This window comes from Rhamphochromis longiceps, linkage group LG6 (genome assembly GCF_057381845.1).
Source record: "Rhamphochromis longiceps isolate RC_006_pf linkage group LG6, R_longiceps_female_GT1.1, whole genome shotgun sequence".
NCBI classification, from domain to species: domain Eukaryota; kingdom Metazoa; phylum Chordata; class Actinopteri; order Cichliformes; family Cichlidae; genus Rhamphochromis; species Rhamphochromis longiceps.
The window spans coordinates 26,882,505-26,909,263 of record NC_140562.1 but is presented as its reverse complement, the minus strand read 5'-3'; the positions used below and the strand labels follow the sequence as shown (position 1 = coordinate 26,909,263).

At 42.1% G+C, this 26,759-nt stretch overlaps 3 protein-coding genes across 5 annotated transcripts; 2 read left to right on the top strand and 1 right to left on the bottom strand.

Annotated features, from left to right (window-relative positions):
- The first annotated feature begins 79 nt into the window (after positions 1 to 79).
- zbtb5 (zinc finger and BTB domain containing 5) lies at positions 80 to 10,466 on the top strand. Of its 3 annotated transcripts, none has more exons than XM_085409967.1 (4): positions 80 to 640; positions 2,246 to 2,459; positions 2,546 to 3,406; positions 6,308 to 10,464. In XM_085409967.1, exons 2-4 carry the CDS (start codon positions 2,250 to 2,252, stop codon positions 7,472 to 7,474), a joined length of 2,238 nt encoding a protein of 745 aa, XP_085266093.1. In that variant the 5' UTR covers positions 80 to 640; positions 2,246 to 2,249; the 3' UTR covers positions 7,475 to 10,464. The 3 variants fall into 3 exon arrangements, with proteins under 3 accessions (XP_085266093.1, XP_085266095.1, XP_085266094.1); XM_085409969.1 differs by having other exon boundaries at positions 2,546 to 3,394; positions 6,308 to 10,460; XM_085409968.1 differs by lacking the exon at positions 80 to 640 and adding an exon at positions 1,331 to 1,621 and having other exon boundaries at positions 6,308 to 10,466.
- A 32-nt stretch (positions 10,467 to 10,498) lies between these two features.
- On the bottom strand, positions 10,499 to 14,157 carry grhprb (glyoxylate reductase/hydroxypyruvate reductase b). The gene is made up of 9 exons (XM_085409972.1): positions 13,897 to 14,157; positions 13,338 to 13,471; positions 13,184 to 13,256; positions 12,906 to 13,022; positions 12,706 to 12,794; positions 12,501 to 12,605; positions 12,071 to 12,206; positions 11,566 to 11,696; positions 10,499 to 11,476 (listed from the first exon to the last, which is right to left on the bottom strand). Exons 1-9 carry the CDS (start codon positions 14,067 to 14,069, stop codon positions 11,355 to 11,357), a joined length of 1,080 nt encoding a protein of 359 aa, XP_085266098.1. The 5' UTR covers positions 14,070 to 14,157; the 3' UTR covers positions 10,499 to 11,354.
- A 2,480-nt stretch (positions 14,158 to 16,637) lies between these two features.
- On the top strand, positions 16,638 to 26,228 carry uba6 (ubiquitin like modifier activating enzyme 6). The gene is made up of 32 exons (XM_085409962.1): positions 16,638 to 16,681; positions 17,148 to 17,239; positions 17,375 to 17,469; positions 17,557 to 17,585; positions 17,703 to 17,797; positions 18,554 to 18,665; positions 19,190 to 19,270; positions 19,373 to 19,495; positions 19,670 to 19,793; positions 20,016 to 20,119; positions 20,240 to 20,302; positions 20,687 to 20,763; positions 20,885 to 20,951; positions 21,083 to 21,226; positions 21,336 to 21,482; positions 21,562 to 21,642; positions 21,731 to 21,808; positions 21,898 to 22,079; positions 22,298 to 22,403; positions 22,499 to 22,588; positions 22,699 to 22,779; positions 22,879 to 23,007; positions 23,124 to 23,175; positions 23,293 to 23,356; positions 23,435 to 23,504; positions 23,591 to 23,662; positions 23,808 to 23,931; positions 24,074 to 24,267; positions 24,436 to 24,563; positions 25,211 to 25,298; positions 25,418 to 25,512; positions 25,828 to 26,228. The coding sequence occupies exons 2-32, from the start codon at positions 17,199 to 17,201 to the stop codon at positions 25,967 to 25,969; spliced, it is 3,078 nt and encodes a 1,025-aa protein (XP_085266088.1). The 5' UTR covers positions 16,638 to 16,681; positions 17,148 to 17,198; the 3' UTR covers positions 25,970 to 26,228.
- Positions 26,229 to 26,759: the final 531 nt, after the last annotated feature.

Genomic DNA, 26,759 nt, shown 5'->3' with positions numbered 1-26,759 from the left:
TATACGGGCTTTAACAAAATGAAAATGCCAAAGCATTTACCATCTCGATGCTGTTTATAATCTTTGGCTAACTGGCTATGTGTGGGGGTGCAGCAGCGACGCCTTGTGGTGAAACTGTAAAGCTGCAGCTTTTCACCTCGGGTGAGGTCATGGACGCGAAAAAGAGGTACAGCGCCGCCCCGTGAGTCTGGTTGGAAAAACAGTCTGTCGGCCGGGGGAAATATTAGAAAACACAACACAGCATGACGCTACCACTCACCAATAGATAGGAGGCATTAATATTATTCTAACGGTTATTCTGGCGCCGTGGCTGTGTGCTCAGCCTGGCAGCCGCTGGAGATCAACGGACACCGCGTCACCGTGCATCGCGGCCAGCTTTACGTTCCCACGGCCAAAACCAAACAAGCCGCTTCGGGGTCAAACCGTCAGGAAGTCGACCGCAGGGGGACGCGGGAGGTAGCAGCGGAAATGTTAGCTATCCACAGCTCGGCTTGAGGGGACATTTTGTCCAGTCTCGGTGACCGCATGCCGCTGCTTTTACTTTAGCTAACGGGCTATTTGTTGGGCTGAAGCCAGCTAACTTTAGCTAATCGGGGCCCTGTTCTCCCTCTCGATACCTGCATTTTCCGGATCTTTCAAGGTAACCTAAAGTACCGCTGGCTCTCTGCTCTGACTTACAGCACCAGCAGAGTGCTTCTTTTGTGCCATTTTACCCAGTCGCATCCCATGCTATTGTGTTCCATTGCAGTTGTGACGTTAACTGTGTGTAAAGACGACGGTGTTCAATAAAGTTAGACCTGTTCGTCAATATATGACTTTATAGCAAGAAGGCAAAGACAGTGGAAAACGCAACATTTGGTGCACAGTAATCAGTAACCAAAATAAAATGACAGCACCACGGCATCCTGGCTGTTCGCTAGTAAATACAAAAACTGGTCCAACTTCACCCCCATCACCATTCAGACATCCTAGACTGCATCCACAGGTACTCAAAAATGCACAGTTTCATCACTCAAGTAGAAGTGAACATACTTGTTTCAAAAAATACTGAAGTGCTGGATCCAGACTCTGAAATGCAGTGAAAATGAGCTATTTGGAGGACATTTCTATCAGCTGTTTTGTGCAAAGCTAACTTAACTTCATTAATAATATAAAAATCAAATAATATTATGGGAGTACAAACATTATGTCAGCCCAAATTCAGATGCAAACTCGCTCTATGTGCTGATGTAGCTACACCTAAGCAGAAAAATGAGCATAATCGTGGGTTCAAGTTTGATTCGAGTAGGTGTGAGATCTCTAGTTTTGTAGTGCAGCATCACTTGGAAGTAATTTTTATTGTAAGCACAATGAAATTTTCTTTGTTTTCGGGCTGTGATCAGCTGACCTGAGTTTCTGCTCTTGTTGGCTGTCAGGGCAGATTTGTGACACCCCTACACACTATAAAGGTAGAATTCAGTGAATTAATCTCCTTTCCATAACTTTAAATTTACGTGTTTCCTTGTTACAGTAACCATAAACGCCACATCTGTTCTGCACTGTAAACATCCCCACAGTACCACAGATTAACCGGATTACCCTGCCATACACTGCCTTTTCATGCAACCTTGGAATAGCAAAAGTTAGTATACACTTCACATAAGCAACACATCAGGTATAGATCTGGTATCAGTTCAAAAGTGTCTAAAATGAATGAGGATGTTATGTTTCAGCTTTAACTTCCCAGTCTGTTAAATGTCACGGAGCAGTCCTTACCTTTTAAAATCTAACCTCTCTCCATCCTCTCCTGTCTTACTTTGATAAATAAGCGTTTTTTAACATTTTGAAGTGTGATGAGTGTTGTAGTAACACATGTTGTGATTTATCACTTTGTCCCCAATTGTTTTATCCATTAAGATAACTTGATCTTATTTAATTTTTGTTTTTTTTCTCATGCATAATGGATTGTCAAAAAAGCAAGCTGCAACCAGTGTGCTACTCAATAATGTCAAGTTGGCAACTACATACAGTCTGTTTCTTGTAATACAGCAATTAACTTAGAACTATTGGTTTGGGCATTATGATGATAAGGGTAAGAGTACGTAGGGGCAGTAAACTGAATTTCCCAATTTGTTGAAGAACACTGAAGCTTGAAAAGCTCCAGGTCGCTGCTGATAGGTCAGATGCAGTGACATCAGTAGATCACCTGATCTTTGCTGACTGTAGTTCTGCATAACTAACCTACCCTCTGCTCCTCTGTCTGCAGGGCCATGGATTTCCCAGGCCATTTTGAGCAGATCTTCCAGCAGCTGAACTATCAGCGTGTCCATGGTCAGCTTTGCGACTGTGTCATCGTGGTAGGCAGCCGACACTTTAAAGCCCACCGCTCCGTGCTGGCGGCCTGCAGCACTCACTTCAGAGTGCTGTTCACTGTCGCAGAGGGAGATGCTAGCATGAACATGATCCAGCTGGACAGCGAGGTTAGAAAGAAAATGCTGTCAAAAAAGCGAAAAAAGTGTTTTTAGTCATTCTAATGGTGATTGAAACCACTGTGTGCGTTCTGCAGGTGGTGACGGCCGAGGCCTTCGCTGCTCTCGTGGACATGATGTACACGTCAACACTGATGCTCGGCGAGAGCAATGTCATGGATGTTCTCCTCGCAGCTTCGCATCTGCACCTCAACAATGTGGTCAAGGCTTGCAAACACTACCTGACGACGCGCACGCTGCCCATGTCCCCCTCATCCAACAGAGCTGCCCATCACCACCCACAGCAGGAGCAGCAGAGGCACAGACAGCAGCAGCATCAGCAAGTAGCTGATTTAGCAGTGAACCCGATGTTAGCAGCTAATGCTAACCTTGCAGCAAATGCTGCCACTTCAAAGCTGCAGCGCTCCTTCTTACTGCAGCAGCTGGGGCTCAGCTTGGTGAGCTCTGCTTTGGGTGGGATGGAAGACGACCGGGCGGGAAATGTAGTTGGCAGTAGGGTGGTTGACCAGAGGGCCTCCTTCCCAATCCGACGCTTCCACAAACGGAAGCCCTCTCTGGCGCTGGGGATTTCAGAGGAGAGACCCAGACAGAGACAGCGTCCTTTGGCGCCTAACCTCGGGTTGTTAGGAGAAGAAGGGGTGAACGCAGAGCGGGAGGAGGGAGCACTTCTCTCCCCGGATTCCCACAAGATGGGGGACGAATCTAAACTTGACCCTCCAATCACTGGGTTAGCAGCTGCGTCCCAAGATGACCCTCAGATGCCGAGTCAGTCAGATAGTGGACGCTGCGAGGAGGAGAACTTGGGGAGAATTCAAGGAGTAAACAAAGAAGAGGACATGGATGACCAGGATCAGCAGGACAGCAGAGCAGGGGTGAAAATAAAATCAGGAACAGAGGAGGAGGAGAACGAAGAAGAGGAGCAGAAGGTAAAGCTACAGGTTTGTCTCTTCAGTGGGCAGGAATATTTTCATAGTTAAAACTCTCCAGACCTCTCAGGCTTGTCTGTATGAAGTAAACAAACTTAACAGAAATCGTTGGTTTGATTGTCATTAATGCAACCAGGGGTTAAGGGATTGGACAGAAGAGGGAAGTCATAAGATCGGGTGTAGCAGTGCAGCTGGGGAAAATGACTCACTTAGAAATAAGTCACACATAATTTCTGTTCTGAGGATTTGATTTCCTTGCGGACGGACTGTGACAGCTGACCTGTGCTGACTCTGAGGTCCACTGCTCTTTGTGGGTTTTGCTTGCTGCAATTTACGAGATATTAGCAGATGTTACATGAGCTGTCGTGGCCACTCTCCAACCTTTGGGCGGTGTAATGTCTAAAGGTGGAGATTGGCAGGTGAAGGGTAGTAAAGAATGTCATCAACTTACATTCAAACTAATGACTGTTACCCTGAAGCCTTGATTACATTTTTCTCATCGACTTGGATCCAAGAGACATAAATTTGACCAGTGTTTTTGTGGTCTCGTTAACTAATGTGCAGATAATTGACATTACAGTCCATGAACTAAACACACACACACACCCCAGGCAGAAGAGTTCAAGCAGACTTCAAAGGGGTATAACAGGTGGGACAACTCGGCCATCGAGTTTCAGCTGTCATAACCAGTCCTAACAGTGATCGTGAACACCCATCCTGCACTTCATTACTGTAAACTGTACCACAGTACTGCAGAGTACCTACTTTAGCCTGAAAAGACTGTCCAGTATAGTATAGACCCCCCCCCCCCCCCCCACTCTGCAGCAGCAGCAGTAATGGCAAGGAAGCCATTTCTTGCAAAAGTTAACATGTTAATTTTCCACTAAATGTTTCCATTTATAGGCTAGAGTTAGAAAAAAATATTTATGATTAGAGGTTTTATTTGTTTTACAACTTATATACAGGGAGTGCAGAATTATTAGGCAAATGAGTATTTTGTCCACATCATCCTGTTCATGCATGTTGTCTAACTCCAAGCTGTATAGGCTCAAAAGCCTACTACCAATTAAGCATATTAGGTAATGTGCAACTCTGTAATGAGAAGGGGTGTGGTCTAATGACATCAACACCCTAAATCAGGTGTGCATAATTATTAGGCAACGTCCTTTCCTTTGGCAAAATGGGTCAAAAGAAGGACTTGACAGGCTCAGAAAAGTCAAAAATAGTGAGATATCTTGCAGAGGGATGCAGCAGTCTCAAAATTGCAAAGCTTCTGAAGCGTGATCATCGAACAATCAAGCGTTTCATTCAAAATAGTCAACAGGGTCGCAAGAAGCGTGTGGAAAAACCAAGGCGCAAAATAACTGCCCATGAACTGAGAAAAGTCAAGCGTGCAGCTGCCAAGATGCCACTTGCCACCAGTTTGGCCATATTTCAGAGCTGCAACATCACTGGAGTGCCCAAAAGCACAAGGTGTGCAATACTCAGAGACATGGCCAAGGTAAGAAAGGCTGAAAGACGACCACCACTGAACAAGACACACAAGCTGAAACGTCAAGACTGGGCCAAGAAATATCTCAAGACTGTTTTTTCTAAGGTTTTATGGACTGATGAAATGAGAGTGAGTCTTGATGGGCCAGATGGATGGGCCCGTGGCTGGATTGGTAAAGGGCAGAGAGCTCCAGTCCGACTCAGACACCAGCAAGGTGGAGGTGGAGTACTGGTTTGGGCTGGTATCATCAAAGATGAGCTTGTGGGGCCTTTTCGGGTTGAGGATGGAGTCAAGCTCAACTCCCAGTCCTACTGCCAGTTTCTGGAAGACACCTTCTTCAAGCAGTGGTACAGGAAGAAGTCTGCATCCTTCAAGAAAAACATGATTTTCATGCAGGACAATGCTCCATCACACGCGTCCAAGTACTCCACAGCGTGGCTGGCAAGAAAGGGTATAAAAGAAGAAAAACTAATGACATGGCCACCTTGTTCACCTGATCTGAACCCCATTGAGAACCTGTGGTCCATCATCAAATGTGAGATTTACAGGGAGGGAAAACAGTACACCTCTCTGAACAGTGTCTGGGAGGCTGTGGTTGCTGCTGCACGCAATGTTGATGGTGAACAGATCAAAACACTGACAGAATCCATGGATGGCAGGCTTTTGAGTGTCCTTGCAAAGAAAGGTGGCTATATTGGTCGCTGATTTGTTTTTGTTTTGTTTTTGAATGTCAGAAATGTATATTTGTGAATGTGGAGATGTTATATTGGTTTCACTGGTAAAAATAAATAATTGAAATGGGTATATATTTGTTTTTTGTTAAGTTGCCTAATAATTATGCACAGTAATAGTCACCTGCACACACAGATATCCCCCTAAAATAGCTAAAACTAAAAACTACTTCCAAAAACATGCAGCTTTGATATTAATGAGTTTTTTGGGTTCATTGAGAACATGGTTGTTGTTCAATAATAAAATTATTCCTCAAAAATACAACTTGCCTAATAATTCTGCACTCCCTGTAGAGGAATTTATCACCATGGCTTAATCCACCCTGAACCTGCAAATTACTGTTACAGCTGCTAAGACGACACAGGTCAACAAAGTAGCAACGCACTGTGACAGAAGAATGGGGAAATGGTTGGATGTTAATTCTTTATTTCGAAAGGACATGCTAGAAAAAATAAAACGTCTTAGTAAGGCAAAGCAGGCTTGTTCAAGAGATTATTTTAGAGCATCTGGTGTTACCCATTTGGGAGCTGGCTCTGAGGTTTCTGTGAGAAGTCTTTCCACAATAAAATTCTGTCCAACTGTGAGACCTTTAGCCAGTGTTGTGAATATTAATTCTTACATTAAAATTTGAGGTCTTATCTCCCTTGGCCTTAGATGAAACATTTCTTTCCTTTTCTTGCTTTTCTTAGGTGGTTGTTAAACGTGAGCCGCTAAGTTCGCCCGAGCCAGCTGATGAAATTAGCGACGTCACATCGCAGGCCGAAGGCAGTGATCGCCCCGAGCCTGGGTGCCAGGAGGACGAAGAGAAGGTGGAGCTGAGCCCAGAAAGCAGCGACCGCAGCTTCACTTCTGAACCCCAGCCCAGCTCCGACTCTCTTCTCCAGCCCAGCTCTCAGCTCATCCTCAAGGGCAGTATAGGAGGAGGAGGTGCGAACGGAGGTTTTGGGTGTAATAATGGACTGAGTGGCAAACCTGGTTTCAGCATTTCCAGCTTCCTCAGCCAAAAGGATTTTGCGACTGGCAGCTCGGGGATGGTTGCCGGAGAGGACGACCTTCCGAACACAACAACTGGGGATGCAGTAGCACATCGCTTTCTGCTGAGGCAGGAAGCTGCTGGGACTTCGAGCTCTGCTTCTTCCTCTCTTTTGCAATCAGGTCCACTCAGTGGTGAGAGTAGAAGCAGTTTTGGAGATAATCTGCAAGCCGATTCTCTGTTCCTCCGCCCCCTGCATGATGGTTTAGGAAGCCCCAGAGGAAATGGGGGAAATTCAAGAGGAGGACGTGGAGGAGTGGATCCTTTTGATTTAGAATTCCAGCGCTCAAGTTTGGGGCTTCATTCACTGGGACGGCCCTCAAGAGAGACAGGAGGAGCCAGCGGCACAGGTCTGAGTTATCCAGGCTACAGACGCATTGCTCCAAAAATGACCACTGGCATGGGAGGAGAAGAGGCAGTCGGGGGGATTCTTCAGGATGCTGCCTCTTCTTCCTCAAGTCTAGCGGGTCCCCTGCTCCTCAATGAGAACGGGGGGTATGAGATGAGTGGCAACAGGCCCACCTCCCTCCCCCCTCAGCTCACCCGGGCCTCAGCAGACGTTCTGTCCAAGTGCAAAAAGGCTCTCTCAGAGCACAATGTCCTAGTGGTTGAAGGGGCACGAAAATACGCCTGCAAAATCTGCTGCAAAACCTTCCTCACCCTGACTGACTGCAAGAAACACATCCGTGTCCACACGGGAGAGAAACCCTACGCGTGTCTGAAGTGTGGAAAACGCTTCAGCCAGTCGTCACACCTATACAAGCATTCCAAGACCACCTGTCTGCGCTGGCAGAACAGTAACATGTCCAATGGCTTGCTGTAGGAGCAGAGTGTGGAGATTAAAACACTAGGAATCAGTGTAGCTGCCTTTAAAGTCACAAAGCTGTTATAAAAATGTTTCTGAAGCTCTGACTGAACGGCCAGTTTTGTTATCCGCTCTGTCTAAACTAACTGATCCTGATCACAGACCAAAGATGGGGATGAAAATGTAACTTAATATAAATATATAACGTGATCTTCTCCAGGACCAGTTGATAAAGTTTCTGTTAAAAAATTAACCCCATAGAAAGATTTTAGGGATGTAGGACATGCAAAATTAGCATATTTATTTATGTTAATTAATTGCAAAGTGTCAAAGTGCACCCTTTAAACTTTACTGTATTAGAGCCTGACTGATTTGTCTGCAGGCCGATATATCAGCAAATTACCATTTGGCATTGATAATGGCCAATATGTGAAAATTTAAAAAGGAAAAAAACATATTTTAACAATTTTGTGAGCATAACACAGCATAAAAGATGGACATAGCTGCTGTGACATCACCCTTTGGTTTGTGAACTCCCATTATGAAACTTCAAGATGAGCATGAGGTGATCCTTTAGTGGCGATTCATTGTTAGTGGTACACTTGGAATTAAATTAGATTCAGTCATTGCAACACTCAGAGGCAGCTGTGCAACATCAGCACTAAAGACTGACATCATGTAAAATATTGTATTTAAATTCATATTTGGTGCATAATTGTAAAAACATGTAGCAGCTGACATTATTGACTGTGCCTTGTTCTGTGCACGGGCAGTCACATCCATTCACATTCATCCACGTTGGTCGCCATTATGAGTGTAAGTGCTAAAATCTAATGGTTTATTAGATGCAAGCAAAAAAGGTAGAGATAATCCAGTGTGTGGGAGAGACCTGGGTAATGCTGAAATCTGTAGCATTTTAACAGTTTAACCAGCTGAGAAGGCGACAGAGTATGTAGTCTTGTAACAGTGTTTTTATTCTGTCATGCGGTGAAATGTCATCAGTACTTTGTTAATTAATAGTCATCATGAGGAATCGAGCAGTGGACTTATTCAAGTCAAATTAACGTGACATGATCGTCGTCTGTGGTTGATTTTCAGTCTGTCGCTGACGTTGTTGCTGAGCTCATTTTAATGTTGAAAATGTTTTTGGTTAAAGGCCAAATAATTCAAAATGTACTCATGGAGGCCTTCATGTGGCATATGTCTGCAAGAGTAACAGCCTCACTTTAAAACATTTATACTTGTAGGGGGAAAATTATGAATTAGCCTGATTACCCTTCCACCACAACTGTTTACCTTAGAGTGAAGTTTCATTGTTTACTGACGTAAAACTATTACGGCAATCAGGAGAAAAGTTTAAAAAAACAAACGCATTTTTCTGTCTAAATTCATAAAACAGTTTATTGTGATTGTAAAAGATATGGCACTACGTGACTTTCAGCCATAGCTCCTCGGTGTTGTGCGTTTATTGAAAGAACGGCGAAGTTTCAGTGACGAGTTCAGCATGTGTTGGAGGAAAAAAAAAATATTTAGACATGTAAATACTGTATTGCACATTTCTGGTAAGTCTTTTGGAGAGGAGACAAAACAACTCCTAAAGATGTAAACATTGCGTGTCTGTTTGCTACTGTACTTGATATGAGTGCTTTATACGTGTCTCTTTACATATAATGTTGCGCCTGATACAAAAACACTGAGACAAATCAGTCTTTTTTTTTTACAGCTAATAATGTTTACTGGAACGTTGAACTATGTGACGACATCTTCATTGTAATCCAACCATCCGGCTCACCCAGCTCTTATGATCTTCCTTCTTCCTTTGTTATTCTGTTGTGCTGGAAATGAAAACAAAGTTCCACTAGTCTAGAAAAATGTAACATCACTAAAGGAATATTTCACATGGAGAAAGTAATTTTAAAAAACAAGATTTTAATGTTTTCATTTTTTGTTAATTACAAGAAATTTTGTGTTTTATGTAGCTGTATTTTAATGTAACTTGATAAATGTTGGGGAATGCTGTAAGTTACAAGACAACTATGTTACAGCTGAGGATGTGTACGCTTAAAAAAAAAATATAGACAGGATTTACAAAAATAATATCACATGAAGGTTTTCTGCTAGCAGACATCCTGCAGGTTGAAAAACAGCCTTTGGATGGCAGTATGTTTTTTGAAACAGTATTCATGCTGTGTTGTAGAGTTCTGTTTTAGTGAACTGGAATGGAAAAAAATAACACATTAATTAACATGTTTGCTTTTTGTATAGTTTAATGATTGGTGTATTGTGACACTTGAGCTGTCAGTGAGACAGGATCATTGCTTTCAATCCTAGTTGGCACCTTATTGTACTGTAGAGTCATCACACTGTTAGCCCTTTACAAAATGACACTTTTTAAAAAGGAAAAAAAAAGTTATTTAAAGTTATTTTCCCTGTAAATTTAATTCAGAACTCTATTAAAGTCATTTAAATGACCAGTGACGGTTCAGTCTTTAATCTGACTAAAATTTAGTCTGTTGCTCTGACTCTCACTCACATTCAGCTTCTTCTCTCGTCATGAAGCGAGGTAGCTGTAGCAGGCTTTTGAAAAATACAAAGGTAGATATGGGATCAGGCAAAGGTTTGACTGTTTACATGTCACACAAGCAGGTTAGGTGATGTCTTCTACAGCTGTTGTATTAATTATTAAATTATTATTAAAACTGCACTGACTGAACTACCCTCTGTATGAAGATGTTTGATTTCTTAGAAAGAAATGTGTATAAAAGTCTGAATTGATTATTAAAGTCACTGCCTTATGCCCTCTAGCTTGTAAAGCCGGACTTTTATTGATATGCCAAAATTGAAAGGTTTGGGGGGGGTGTTAGTTTGTTTTTGTTTGTTTTTTTCTGTATAACGTCCGTAGTGTAACAATGAGGTGGCTAAATGTTTGTCTCTTTACTCTTGAGTACTTTGAAGATTGTATAGTATGTTCAGGTGTTGTATAGGCTGAATAAAAATGCTATGAAATTCAGTTTGTGTGCAACTTTCTTATCATATACAGTGCTGTGAAAAAGCCTTGGCCCCCTTCCTAATTTCGTATTTTTAAATATTTATCACACGTGTGTTAGATCATCAAACTAATTCTAACATAAGACAAAATAACCTGAGTAAATACAAAATTGTTTTTTGTTTGTTAAATTAAGAGATAACTGTGATTAACCACACTTTTGGGGAAAGCTGAGTTCAATTTCCGTATCCACACTCAGGCCTGATTACTGCAAGACCCGTTGATTCAAGAAATTGCTAACATAGAAGCTGTCTGACAAAGCTAACTAGGCTAAAAGTTCTCAAAAAGCAACGCAACATGCAATGAGCAGCTGAGAAGCAATGTCACTGACACCTATCAGAGTGGAAAGAGTTACAGAGCCATTTCTTAGGCTTGATCCTGAATCCTGAAGGAGAATGTCCGGCTATCAGCTTTTCCCCACGCTTGAGTTGTGCAGCAGTACAATGATCTGAGCCAGGTTGTTCATGCGCCAACCCTCCAATGTGGCTGAAATATAACAATTCTGCAAAGAGGAGTGAGCCGAAATTCCTCCACAGAGATGAGTAAAAATCTTTTTGCAGTTCTTGCTGCCAAAGTGTGGGAAACCAGTAGGTTTATAGGAGCAATCACTTTTTCACCCAGGGCCTGCTAGGTTTGAATCACTTTTTTTTCCATATAATTTGAAAATCAGAAAGGGGGCAAAAACTTTTTCACAGCACTCTAGAATCCCAAACTAAAAAATGTGAAACTAGAAAAAGGAGACAGTTGCAACACTGCAAGGATTTACTTCAGTCAGCAAAATATATTTTGAACAGTAAGTAGAACTAATCATCCACTATTTGATCATTTTTTCAGAGTGGAAGCTGTTTCTTCTTAAAGCTTGAGCTCTTTGATCATCGGCTGCCCTCGCAGGCCCAGGAGGAGGTTGTTTGCCGCCAGGGAAGACATAGCATCACGGGTAGTATAGGAGGCACTCGCAATATGGGGTAGAATCACTGCAGGAAGAGAAAATATTAAAACCTAATGATAGGCAGAGAGGACCAAGTGTGATTTAAAAACCTGTTCAAAGTAGCAGAATGCCCACCACAGTTTTTGAGCGTAAACAGTGGGTGGTTGGTTGGCAGCGGCTCAGGAACAGTGACATCTAATCCAGCTCCTGCGATCTGCCCTGTGGACAGAGCTTCATACAAGTCTTCCTGGTTCACCACCCCGCCTCTGCACAACAGCAAAGTCAGTTATAGACTCAAAGGGCAGAATCCTCTCTGCTGATTGCCTACAGTACATATCCATTTCTCCAGATGCAAGTCACCGAGAAGTTAAATGATTAGTCATTCTAATTTCCTGTGAGTGAACTAGTCAACTGTGGAGGTCATTTTGTGAAACTGCGAGCAATTCTAATATCTCAAATGTGAATATTTGGATTTGAGGAAACACAATGGTCATTTCTTAAAACCGCTACCTTGCATTTTGTGTATTAAATGGTGATCAGTGAAGGAAAATAACCTGTTAAACATCAGGTTAATCAGTAATTAATGAGCACAACACTCACAGACCACTCTTGGGGTCATGCATGTATCAGGTAGGGATACCTGCTCGTGTTGATGAAGATGGAAGTCTTTTTCATCTTGGAGAAGAGGTTCTTATTGCAGATCTCCTTTGTCTCTGGTGTTAGAGCACAGCACACAGCCAGGAAATCTGACTGCTTTGCCAGCTCATCAAAAGAGACTAGAACAAGATACAGTGCAAGGTTATTAAAAATAAACTGAAAACTAAAATAAAACAAACCTTTTTAGCTGGTAGGAATCAGATGAAAACTAAACTAGATGCACTAATATCACTTTTATCATATTAGGTTTGTGGATGGCTCTTAGGACTTCAAGAAAGACTTATAAAAGTCAAAAGGTTTTAAGTAGCCTTATCTTTTGACTAGCCCCTTAAACCTGCCTCTCATCTGCCCTGTTGGCAGGGGATCTTTTGTCCACATATCATAGAGTAACGTCCTTGCTGGGTCTTCCTTACCATATTCTGCATTGATGGCACTCGCCAACTCAGGCCTGGGGGCCACATCTGTGTAGATAAACTTCCTTACTTTGAAAGGTGCCAGACGCTCAGCAATGGCCACACCTTTGAGTACAATCACACACTGTAAAAAGCTCATAACTGACAGAAATGGCAGTTTGACGATACGCTGATGTAAAGGTTGTCTTAGTGACGTGCTGCTTACCGATCCTGCCTAGTCCGAGAATACCGACAGTGCTGTTGGCCAGCTCATAACCACACAGCCACAGCGTTCTCCACGTGCCCCAGCCGCCACTGGCATCAGTGAGAGAAAGAGAGAATTTGTTTTGCACAGTTTGCATTTTTGCATGTATGTTTTAGTAAGTTTTCCACACATGTGTGATCTTATTTTGTATATGGCAGTACGTCTTGGCCTCATGTGTGGCCTCTATGAGCCTCCTGGAGGTCGCAAGCAGCAGAGCTACTGTCAACTCAGCAACAGCATCTGTCAGGACTTCAGGGGTATAACCTATACGGATTCCTCTGTAGGGGAACATAAACATTGCATACAACGTTACATGAATATTTCACTGCCTATTTGCATGTTAAGAACCTTTTTTCATAAAGGGAAGATCACTCTCAGTAGAGCCATGAACGGCATTCACACGTGTTACAATAAAATAAAACAGAAAGAGGGAACTCACCGTTTCTTCAGCTCATCCAAAGACAGATGATCGAATCCCACTGACATTGTACTGAGGACCTTCAGGTTTGGACCTGCAGGAATACATCACACATATAAAGACATGCAAGGCTGTTTGTTGCATTTAGGTTATTTGTCAAAGGCAAAGGGCAGACCTGCAGCGTCCAACAGTTCCGCATCAATTTTTTCTGTCAGCGTGCAAAGCAGACCATCTACACCTTTGACCTTCTGAAGGAGCTCCTTCCTGGGCACCGGTATGTCATCTGAGTCCCACAGCTCAAACTGCACCCTAGGGAAACAGAAATCACATGACTGAAGATTTAAATCAAATCCAGTTTTGAAAAAAACAAAAAAAATCCCAAATGCATGAGCACAGGTTTCACATTTATATACAGATAATGGTTCTTCTTAGAGATACATGATCTCAAAGTGCTTTTCATAGAAATCCTGGGATTTTAAGGTGCAGTGAAACATTTGTGCAGTTCTCTTTCTCAGGGAATACCCTTTAGACTATGTGCTTTATTTGACGAGACCTTAAGGCAAACATTAGCAGTCATGTTTGTTCAAAGTAAATGATGAACCTCAGACCAGACATTCAAACTGCTTAAAGTGATCACTGTCAAATCTCCTGCGGCACACATCGCGTAGTTACATAAAAATGCTAAAAAATTTGTTATTTTAAGTGACATAACAGGATACAAAAAAAATACTCACTGTCCGGATTTGCGGAGGATCTTCAGGCCCTCAGGTGGGATCTGTCGTGTGACGTAGACGCGTGGCAGGGTTGACATCTCCCTCTGGATGTTGCTTGTTAGACCCCCGGTAATGTTCAAAGGAGTAACGGCGATCTTCTGGAGCCGACGGAGTGCCATGCGACTGCACCACATTGCAGCGTAAGTGCGTGGGCAGAGTGTCCACAGTGTAGGATGAGTAGACTCTGGAGACTGTTGTGGGATTTGTGTGTGATTCTGGCTGCAGATCAAGGGGGAGGCTCCTTTGTGAACTAACCAATATGATAAAAGGGCGGGAGTCTGAAGGCCATTGCATAGTCTGAAGGTCTGAAGGTTAGAGATACTTATCCCTAGCCCCCCCCCCCCCAAAAAAGAAGCAAAAATCGGTCCAATTTTGTCTCTGATTATGGAACTAGAGGCACAAGCATAACTACCTGCTGTGACAAAGACAGTACCAGAATTGTGTTTTCCATCGAGTTGTGGTGTAAATGTTTCACTTAGCTGGTGAACTTTGTTTCTTTAAATGAGGGGGGGGGGACCTGAACATTGTTTTTTATCTTCTGCTTTCACTGGTTGCGACCAGTTTTTATATCTGGCTTTTTCCAACACGAGCCTGCCTGCGTTGTCATGAAAATAGAAAAGTTGTTGCTTGGTTGATTGCTTATTTTTTCTCAAACTGAAAAATAAAATACCCCTAACCCGTAATGGCTGGAGGAGGTATTGTCACACCTCAAATCCAAAGCGATAAAGCAGACTCATCATCGACAAGGTTGATTTAAGATAAGGCAATATTTTCTGACATGTTTCTGCTGTTTCTGTCCTGCTTTCAGTTGGATGGACCTTAAAATCATTATTGTGTTACAGGTATTACTTTTGTGCTATCTTTTTCTTTTATGAATAGAATGCATTGTTGTCACCATATTCACATATACAATATACATCTATACGGTGAAAAGTCTTAAGACACTCTTAATCACTTTATATTTTTATAGGAAAACGCGAAATAGACTCAGCAACTTATTGAAACATGTGCAAACACACATAGAAATACAGTATATAAGGGGAAAAAATAGAGTTTGTACAATTCTAATGAGCTCGGAAGTCAGTACTTAGTATTATTGGTAGAACAGTGTGTTATTTATTCTTTAACACAGCCTGGACACTCTTAACCTTTATTTCTTTAATTGTGTAGTCTTCAGGAATAGTTCTCCAGGCTTCTTGTAGGACATTTAAAGCTCTTCTTGAAATGTTGACTTCCTTTTCTTCCCTTCTCTGTCAACATGATCCCACACTGCTTCGGTAATGTTGTGGTCCGGACTCTGAGGAGGCCAGTCCATGACTGATAGTGTGTGTTTTTCTAACCAGGTATGCTTTTACTGCATTAGCCATTGCCAATCATGAGCTTTTCTGTTGGTAGTTGTTCAAAATGTGTGTTGATAATTCAATTTGTTTTGACAAAATCCCCAACACAACTGTCTGAAGTGCAGATTGAAACCATGACAGAGTCTCCACTGTGTTTTACAGACCATCACTTATAATTTGTAAACACTGACTTAGACACTAACTGTTCTACCTCTCTTCCGACCTCTTCTGCACATACTGATGAGCTTTTCTCCCTGCTTCCCCTCCTTAAGACTGGCTTCTTTTTTTTTCTTTTTTCTTTTTTTTTTGCCTGTCCCGTTTGGCTCTTTTGCCATCAGAATTGTTGTCTAAAGGCAAAGAAAGATGCCCAACGGATTTACTTTACCAAACTGACCATCCCAGCCTTGCCGTAATGGTCCATTTGATTCACCTTTTATTGTTTATTTTATTTTCACTTACTGAATACGGGACAGACTTGACTGGGGGAAAGAAGGGGAGAAAGAAAGAGGGAAAGAGAAACAGCTGAGAAGAGGGACGGGGGAGAAGGGCAAAAGACAAAAACCAACAGAACGGGCAGAGAAAAAAAATGCATATATCAATCACCTGGATCACCTGCTGAGAAAGAAAAAAGAAAGCAAGCAGAAGAGAACAAGAGTAATAGAATAAACAACATCACAATGATATATGGGAATATGACAGTAAATACTAGACTGGCTTCTTAACAGCCACTGAAACAGTGAACAGTAGATTTATTAAATCAAGAGTCAGAAGCATCTCCCAGGACCTGTGTCAGATATTTGTTAGATGCTTTACCTGTTTTATTTTTTAAAAAATTGTTAATTTAATTTACTTATTTTGTTTTTTTTCCCACTTCTCAGTTTCTTCAATATTATTAAAGACACACTGCACAACATGTTCAGATATGCCAAGTTTTCAGCAAATAAATCCTGTGTTTTTGTGGGGGAGAAGGGGGGGGGGGGTTCTGCTTGTAACAAAGTGTCTAAAGATTCCATTTAAAATTGGTATTTTTCTAAGTTGTCTGTTACGTTTAGATCCTTGAATTTGGTGCCTTTTAGCTATTGAATGAGTCATGGATCAGTGTTAGGTTTTTTAAAAAGCAAGCAAAAAGAAATGGGTGGTAACTCAAGATTACACCTCTGAAAACAAAATGGTGAAATTTTATTCTTTAGAAAAATGTCACCCGAAATCTAGTAAATCATCATAAATGTGTGTTATTTTATCAACAACACAAAATAAGTAACGTTTATTCACAAATATAGTCCTAGAAGTTTCCGTGAAATGATTGGTTGACGTTGGCCACGTGAGTGCGTTAACCCGGAAACACTCCAAGTTTTTTAACCAGTCACAGCCATTCATTCGCTGCAGCTCGCTGGGCTTACTGACAGGTACCTGCGTGTGATATTCTGACTAATTTTAAGTACATTTATAGCAGTGTTTACATATTGCTTGATAGAAACAACTATTCCTTAAACATTTGTCTACTCCCTGGAGTTATTTGTAGCCTCGTGTTTGTGTCGCCACTTTTAATGAGTTTATGAGAAGTGTCTCCGTAACCGGCACCGGGCAGCAGCATTAGCTAGCTGTAGCCGCTAGCGTTGAGCTTCGGCAACTTCATAAGTCATCTAGCTTTACTAAGGCACGTGTATTAACCCCTTTAATGTCGGGCTTTTTTTAAGCCGCTTGGTTAATTCAGTTCAGGTCAGCTCAGCTCGGTGGGGTCAACCATGTTGCTGACAGCTAACTGGCATCAACAGTTAGTTAGCTGTGCGGCTCATTAACAGCAGGGCGTTGGTTTTAAATCTATATCGCTCAATCAGACAAGGTTAATTACTCTATTTATATTTTTAACAGGAAGCATCTCTATCTTTGAGGCACTTGCTCTCCCCCCCTTCCCCTCCCACCATGGCTACAGACTCGATGGAGATTGACGACTCTCTTTACAGGCAAGCCTCACCATCCTTATAATTTGCCTTTTTAATGGTTTATATTACAACCAGCGCCGTTATTGTTCGTGGTGTTTCCATTCGTCCTTCTAGCACATTCCTTCACAGTGACTCTTCATCTCTCTCTCTCTTTAGCCGCCAGCGATATGTGCTTGGAGACAGTGCCATGCACCAGATGGCCCAGTCCTCAGTCTTTCTCAGTGGAATGGGAGGAATGGGAGTAGAGATAGGTAGGCAATATTTAATGGTTTGGTGTTTGTATGAGCCATGCAAGGAACTCTAACATGACTCTAAATCTTTTGGGTTTGGTTTCGCAGCAAAAAATATTGTCCTGGCTGGTGTAAAGGTAGGCGCGCTCTCTTAATATTACAGCAATGTGTCATTCTCAGCATCTTGCAAGTCCAAAGGTCTTGTAGTCATAATTGTTCGAACCTATTGTCCTGTTTGTCCTCTGTATGTACAGGCAGTCACGCTTCATGACACAAAACAGTGTGAGACCTGGGATCTTGGCTCCAACTTCTTTATCCGCAAAGAGGATGTTTTGAGCCAGAGGAGGAGGTAATGAACCCCACGGGCAGGACTCTCCTTACGCTCTTAAATAGGCATGCACCAGTGTAGCTTATTCATTCCTCATGAAGATGCCTTAAAGGAGCGGGCTGATAATATTGCTGAATAAATACATTGCAAACCATTCTCTTTTTATGTGAAACAGTCATTATTAAAATGACAAAATAACAAGATCAAAACCTAATTAATTTGAACTTGTTTCCTTTCATCTTGGTCTGTGCTTAAATTGAATTGATACATTTAAGCTATTGCTGCTCCCCTTTGTTACTGTGTATGTCTGTTTAACCATACCCTCCTTGCTTGCACAAGATAATTACGGACTGCACTAATCAAGTTGTGCAGTTGTAAAAACTTTACAACTGCACAACTTGATTAGTGCAGTCCGTAATTGTGTAAACTACACAACGATACAGAAATGGTGACACTGACAGGGACAGCACCATTGTCTGCTGTTGTCATCAGCTCAGCTGATCACTGTTTGGTTTCTGTTAAATCACAATTAGGTCACAAACAGTGAAAGCCACCAAAGTGACGATCCTTTCTTGTTAGTTTCATGTTGTGCTAATGTACCAAATAAAGAATAACATTTTAGTTCAGTTTAACTGAATATAATTGTGATTGACCAGTGCGTACCTGATACAGCTCTGAGTAGGTATCAGAGTGATAGGTGGTATAAACATTGAGACTGGTGCATCCTAACTCAGATACTTTCTCATGTTTACCCACTCCCTTGTGTTTCTCCCACAGGGTGGAGGCAGTGTGCCCTCACGTTGCAGAGTTGAACCCTTATGTCCACGTTGACATGTCTTCCTCTGCTCTTGACGACAACACTGATCTCGGTTTTCTCAGAAGGTACCAGGTAAGTCATTACCTTTCAGACTCCGGGTTGTAAGCTAACCCATGGTTAGTAGGACAGACATTTTTTTTTTTAATAGGTTGCTCCCACGCCCTCAGAAACCCCCTAGTGATTAAAAATATGAGGTGTAGAGAAGTATGAAGACACCCGCCCCTTCCCTGAAGACCAATGTGGCTTAACAAGAGTTTCCAATAGAAAGATTTCATCATAGAGAAACATTTCTGAATGTCAATAAAACTCATGAAGCTACTCCAGCAGTGTGATTCACTTCACAGCTGCCTCTTACAGATGTTCTAGTTATGTTTCTCCCCTGGTCTGAAGGGATGTTGAACCTAAAGGTCGGCATTTCATAACGGCACAGCAAGTCGCGAAGGGTTGATCTCGTTTTTATATCGATCATGTATTTGGCCACCAACTGGCATTCAATTTAAAATAAAATGCTTGTACGTAACTGCTTTTCTTCTCTACCGCATAGTCTGCTATGGACTCCAGGTAATGTTTATTGTCTGCTCTGCTTCCTCCTCTAGTGTGTGATTTTGACTGAGGCCAGATTGAGCCTACAGAAGAGAGTAAATGAGTTCTGCCACTCACAACAACCCCCTATCAGAGTAAGTCTGCTCTCCTTGTTGTGCTTATGCATTACAGTTGCACTGCGAGAGCTCACAGATGGGTAAATATTAACCAAAACTGTTGCGTGTGTATTGCTTCAGTTCATCAGCTGTGACGTGTACGGTATCTGTGCACGAGTGTTTTGTGATTTTGGAGAAGAGTTTGAGGTGTTCGACCCCACAGGAGAGGAGCCCAAGGAGGTTTTCATTCAAAGTATCACTCAGGTATTCCCCCCGACCACACCCCACAAAAAATAAAAAATGACAGATAAATAAATTGTTCCAGCTTTTCTTCAAAAAATTCAACACCTACAATTTGCAGTAAAGTTTGCCTGTTAATCTTCTGCTTAGTCAGTAAATGAGCGAACTTTGGGTGAACTTTTCTGCAAACTGTTTTAGGATAATCCTGGGATGGTAACCTGCATGGACAACCAACCCCACGGCCTACAGACAGGGCAGAGTGTTGTTTTCAGAGAGGTCGGTGGCATGGTGGAGCTCAACGGCACATCTCGGCAGGTTTCAGGTACTATGGTTACAATTTTATTACTGTAATGCATAACAGCGGCGTCTCCAAGATTATTGTTATTATTTGTACAAACTCAAACTGGTGTTTTTATTTATTTTGCTGGACGCAAATGCAAAAATGTATCTGGCAATGTCTTTGGTGACTTGTTTTCTATATGTATGTTCATATTAATTAAGTGTGTGTGTGTGTGTGTGTGTGTGTGTGTGTGTGTGGTTATAGTCCTTTCTTCTCACAGCTTTGCAATAGGAGACACATCTCAGCTACAACCATACACACATGGAGGTTTCTTTGTCATGGTGAAAACCCCTAAAATGTACAGATTTGTAAGTAGACTAGTTTTCATATTAACAGTGTTGTCCAGTTATGATTTAAAAACATGCAGATATGTTTAAATGACCATCACTTGTGTGTATGCTAACAATAACTCACAATATTTATTTCAGGAAACATTAGAGCGACAGCTGTGTGAACCTTGGGTCCTGACTCCGGACTTCAGTAAACCAGAGGTAAGAGGAAACTAGGTAGAAACTTATATCCTACAGAGGGGAATAGTGTGACATTTAAACATCGTTTTATTGCAGCTTCGTGACTCACATGGCTAAGAACAGTGTGAGTTAGAAACTGATCAAAACTTTCCCATGGCTCTCTTGCTACACAGTTGGTTCTCCTGACAGTATCCCACATGCTTAAACATACTGCCTTCACGTTTAAACAATAGAAACATGTACAGAGCAGAGATACCCTTTCTTTCACATTGATGTTTAACTAGGTTTACAAAACAGGTTAAACTAACGTAGACCCAGTGTTTCTTAGCCAAGTTCACAAATGCCTGTTTTTCTTTGAGTTTAAGAAGCCGATTTCTTCAGTCCTGTTTTAAATCTGCTTCTCAGGCCCCACTTCAAATCCATGCTGGCATGTTGGCACTGGACACCTTCCAGGAGCAGCACAGTAGACTTCCTAACACTGGGTAAGTAAAATTTCCATATCAGATCAGTACTTTTTACCCTCCAGTCTAATGTTGTGCTCTGCTTTCTCTGTGCGATATGATTGCTAAGCACTGAAGAGCGCCTTTTCTTTGATGTCATCAGGTGTTTACAGGATGCTGAGGTTTTACTAAAGCTGACTGAGGAAGTGAATGCAGCTCTCAAGAGCAAAGTGAGCTTTACTGTTTTCCACATTTCATCACTGCAAAGGCAGCCACTCATTGTCTGACAAATGACTGCATGCACACTGGTGTGATAACATTATACTCTCTTTTCCTCTCCTCTGTGACTCCTTCCTCCCAGGCTTCTGTGAATACTGAGCTAGTACGCTGCCTTTCAAGGACAGCAAGGGGTGCTCTCCCTCCATTAGCAGCAGCTGTTGGAGGTTTAGCCAGTCAGGAAGTTCTTAAGGCCATCACAGGGAAGTTTGCACCCCTGCAGCAATGGGTAGGTCACTAAATTTGAAGCTGTGGTTTTATAGCTCACTGTAAGCCGTTTTCCAACCCTGAAAGAAAGTTTTATTATCCAGTTTTGTTTTGTTTTATCGCATTTTTAGTTTTATCTTGACGCTATTGAGGTAGTCAAGCCACTTCAGCCTCTTTCTGCTGAGGAGTTTTCCCCTAGGGGTGATCGATATGATGGATTACGAGCTTGCATTGGTGACTCACTGTGTTTACAACTACACAAGCTAAGGGTCTTTATGGTAAGATTTAGAAGTTCTCAATGTGTTTAAGGTTTTTATTGAATCATGCTAGTTTACCCCAAAATAAATTATTTTATAGGTTGGCTGTGGAGCAATAGGCTGTGAGATGCTGAAAAACTTCGCCCTGCTTGGAATTGGATTGGCCAAGAGCTCAGGGGAGGTGGGTATTTATTCTTTATGCATTTACCTAAGTTTTACCTCACTGTGAAAAGTTTACTGGAATTTCATTTGCATATTTAACTTCTCAGGTGTGCATCACAGACCCAGACCTCATAGAAAAGTCTAACCTCAACAGGCAGTTTCTCTTCAGGCCACATCATATACAGGTGAATAGACGTGCATTTCTGCACCGGTCAGGCTCGGGCTTGGTCAGCGCATTGCTGCATTTAAGCCGTCTGTTTCCTCTCTGCTTTAGAAACCCAAAAGTACCACAGCAGCAGAGGCTACTCATGATATAAACCCAGACCTACAGGTGGAAGCTCACCTCAACAAGGTGTGTCCGGCTACTGAGAACATCTACAATGACTCATTCTACTCTTCATTAAACATAGTGGTCACTGCGCTGGACAACGTAGAGGCACGGAGATATGTGGACAGGTTGGTGAAGACATTGTAACGATGAACAGCTTCACTTCATTCACTTCAGTATTCGATGTTCAATGAACCAAAGTGAAGCAGAATCCATGTGTGATTATTGTGACCCCTGACCTCATGATTACCATTGTCATGACATGAATCTAGAAGTTGCAGTTTAATAAAGTATTTGTTGTCATTTAAAAAGAGTTTTTCCTTTTTTGTAACTTATGTATTTTCAGCCGCTGTGTATCCAATCAGAGGCCTCTCCTAGACTCTGGCACCATGGGAACTAAAGGGCACACCGAAATCATTGTGCCAAACTTGACAGAGTCTTACAATAGCCATGTGAGTCTGTGGAAGAGGCTCATGTTATTGGTTTTCTGTGCTGGACATGTGCAGTCCTGTCACCAACCTAAAATCGCTTTTCTTCTGCCTCCCAGAGGGACCCCCCAGAAGAGGAGATCCCATTCTGCACTCTCAAGTCTTTCCCTTCTGTTATAGAGCACACCATCCAGTGGGCCAGAGATAAGGTCAGGCAGCTGAAAGACCCAACAGTATTCTTTTTCCACACTGCAAATTATTGTTTTGAAAGTCTGAGTGTACTTCCTAATTTTTATTTTTTAAATTTTTGGCTTTCTAGTTTGAGAGTGCCTTTGTCCACAAGCCCTCCATGTACAACTCGTTCTGGCAGACCCATTCCTCGGCTGAGGTGGTGCTGCAGGTAAGGCACAAGTGCAGTTTTCACTGATGAAAATCACCCCAGCAGTGCAGCTGTTTAATCAATAAAAACAACTTTGATTGTGTGTGTTTGTCTGTGTAGAGGATGCAGGCAGGGGAAAGTCTGGAAGGGTCATTCCAGGTCATGAAGCTGCTGAGCAGACAGCCCACTCAGTGGGAACAATGCGTTGCTGTTGCTCGTCTGAAATTTGAGAAATATTTCAAGAGAAAGGTAATGAAAATACACATTCCTATCGAAGGGGCTGTGTGGTTTACGATTATGTTTTGTTTGGTTTTTGTTTGTTTTTTTCTTTTCGGTTTTTTCACTTTACTGCTGTTTTCATGTAGGCCCTACAGCTGCTGCACTCTTTCCCCCTGGACACAAGGTTAAAAGATGGAAGTAAGTGTTAAATAATCAGATGGAAACCAGAATCAAGTTATCAAGCAAATTAACGGGTATAGCTAATTCATAAATGGCACGTAAAAGTATTTAGTGAAAAATCTCCCAATTCCTCAGGTTTGTTTTGGCAGTCTCCAAAAAGACCACCAACACCTCTTGAATTTGACTTGAAAGACTCTTTGTAAGTATGCCCTTCTGCTAACCGATAAGCTAAATATACTCAGATATTCACTTTTAAACTCTCCTCTGTTCCCATCAGGCACTTTGCTTTCATTGTGAGCACTGCCCGGCTCTTCGCAGGGATTTATAACATCCCTTATTCAGAAAGGGTGGGTGGCAAGCATTTAAATCTAATCGCACACATACACAACACACATACGTAATGACTTACTGACTGTGCGATTGTGTTTTTCAGGATCTTTCTGAAGAGGCTATTACCAGGATTCTTGCAGATGTCAAGATTCCAGAGTACAGGCCCTCAGAAAAAGTAAGCTGTTCTGTTGATCTGAACTTTACACTTTCAAACAAGCCCCCCCCCCCCCCCCCCCCCCCCCCCAAACAAAAACAAAAAACAAAACAAAACCAGAAAACAAACCACCCTAATCTTTTTGATGTGACTCTGTCCCTACCAGTGCATAGAAACAGATGAGACGGCAAGGAAGCCTGATCAGATAAAGATGCCTCTAAGCAGTGAAGAGGAAAGGGACGCCATCACTCATTTGGAGCAGGCTATTGCTACTGACAGGGTCACACCAGGTATGCAAATACTCAACATATCCTTTTTCTTTTTTTTTTACGTCTGAAGGAGACACAAGCTGACTGACAAATTGAAAACGTGAAAGCTGGAGTGTTACATTTGTGATTAACGATTGGAGTGTGTGTCCTGTAAATTGTGCAGAACGGTTACGGATGAGTCCACTTCAGTTTGAAAAGGATGATGACAGCAACGGTCACATGGACTTTGTCGCATCAGCATCCTCTCTCAGAGCCATCATGTACTCCATTGAGCCAGCTGACAGACTTAAGACCAAACGCATTGCTGGGAAGATAATCCCCGCCATTGCCACGGCAACAGCTGCAGTGGCTGGTTTGGTGAGCACAGACCTTGAGATACTCGTGTGGTTTTTAAGGATTGCATCCAGCAGATAATGCTCATCATCCATTAGGTTATGTTTTGATTGAAGAATAAGGTGTACAATATGTTTTTAAAATGTTGATTTAATGGTATGGTAACCTTGTGTATTAATGTGATGCACTCAGGTGGCGCTGGAGTTGATCAAGGTGGTTGGAGGCTTCGGGTTTGAATCGCACAAAAACTGCTTCTTTAACTTGGCCATTCCTGTAGTCGTTCTTACCGAGCCTGCTGCAGTCAAACAGACACTCATCAGGTACACTCATCATATTCACGCTTTATCACACCTCCACAGAATAATGGGACTTTCGACAAATTACGATTTCATCCAGACATTGTGATGCAGCACAAGAGGTCGCCACAGTGCGTTGCTCTACACGTTTCATGTCACTTTTTTAAAAAAAAATTTAATATGCCGGATGCGCTTCCCGAAACTCCTCCTAAGGCATTTGTGTCTCCTGAGTCAATGATGAGCTCAGTTGTGGCTCCATGGTTTAGTTGTTAACATGTTCGCCTCACACACGAAAGATCCCAGTGGGAAACGCAAATCCAGCCTCACGGAGTCATAAGACAGTGCGGTGCTAATGCCTGGAAGAAGGGTTCGGAGAGTTGTATCCGGAGTAAATGTCTGTGCCAAATATGCAGATCCATTCACAGCAGTGACCTCTTGTGAAATAAGGGGATCTCAGATTTTTAACTGATGCTATGAAGTTCCGACTTCCAGTGGACTGTTCTGTAAGAAGATGTTGCTGTTTTTGGATTCTGTGTACTGAAACTTTCAAGTCCTGCACTCTTAGTGACCACTTACTGTTGCACTATCACAGCATCCATGGGGAAATTACATTTACCATGTTGTTATTATTATAATGTCATGTAGTAACAGCTCCATTGCATCTCTTCCAGGAACAACATCTACTACACCATCTGGGACTGCTGGACTGTCTTTGGCCACGAGGACTTCACTCTCTCTGACTTCATGAATGCTGTCAGGGTATGAAGCATTTACTCCCATTATCCAGTGATTTGCAGCTGTTAGATTATTGTATTCTTCCTCAGATTCTTGTTGTTGCAGAGAATATTTTCGTTAATGAGCTGTTTTGTTATTTACAGGAAAAGTATGGAATTGAACCCACTATGGTCGTCCACGGTGTAAAGATGCTCTATGTGCCTGTGATGCCTGGACACTCCAAGAGGCTCAAATTGACGTATGTGTTTTCCTCCAAACTTTTCCTTATTTCGTCTTTCTTTTTATAATAAGTGTTTTTGAAGGGAGTAGGCAATGAATGTGTTGCTTAAGGGCACATCAGAATCGGGAGGGTGGATACTCTTAAACAAGAGATTAAAGCAGAGACACTCACACTTCCCTCACACTGCCTACATAGTGTTTTCCTGGTCTAAACTTCCAGGTGTGTGCCTGTACATGTGCTCATTACATCGTTGTTTTTTTGTTTTGTTTTTTCAATTTGCTGAAATGTTCACAGTGCATTTATTCGTCTATCTTTGCCTCTGATTTTTCACAGGATGCATAAACTAATCAAGCCATCAGTGGACCGCCGCTACGTAGACCTTACTGTGTCATTTGCTCCCGAGGCAGATGGAGATGAGGACCTCCCTGGTCCTCCGGTCAGGTACTACTTCAGCCCCGATGGCGAGACTCCCTGACACCTCCCTCAATGTCATCCTCAAGCCTCTTGTGTCCTTATTTCCCTTCTTTTATGTAAATTGTTACACCCCAATTGCTTTGGCATGGGCCAAGAGTTTTCCCTCAGGATGTTACCTGACAAAGTCAAAACTCCTTGCCTTAGCACAAACCCCTCTTGTACTTCATGGAGCAAGAAAAGCCAGTCGTGGTCCCAGTTCCGTTTTTGTTTTTTTGTTGTTGTTTTCCCCTGTTGCCTAAGATCTAGCCAGTGGAACACAAGGAGTAGCACTTATAATTATACCTGTGTACATATACTTTGTTCCTTTTTTCCTTTTTTTTTTTTTTTACTCTGGTGAAATGCACAGCTCTGGTTGTGTCGATGCCTTAATTGATTATTAACCTTTTTTTTTTTCTGTTTGTGGCAGCGAGTCTGACTAAAATCTGTGTTTACAGGAATCTTTAAACTCCCGACACACAGACCCATTTAGTTGTTGTGTTCAACTTTTTTCTTTTTGTGAGTTAAACTTTTGGCACAATAAAAACAAGTAGTTGGTAGGCCTCGCAACATCTTCGTCCTCTGAGTTCTTTGAGAATATTGCCAACCACAAATTTGCCAATTATTTTCTGTCTCCCTCTATAGAAATAAAATTTAAAAAAATCAAGATTTGTTGTATAATTTTAAGGTGCGAGAAGTTAAGTGGACAATGGCAAAACCACCAAAGATAGTGATTATCATTTTGTCTGCAGATTCTTTTTTTTTTTTTTTTTCCCTCCATCACTTTGACTGCCTCATTATAAAACATGTTTCAA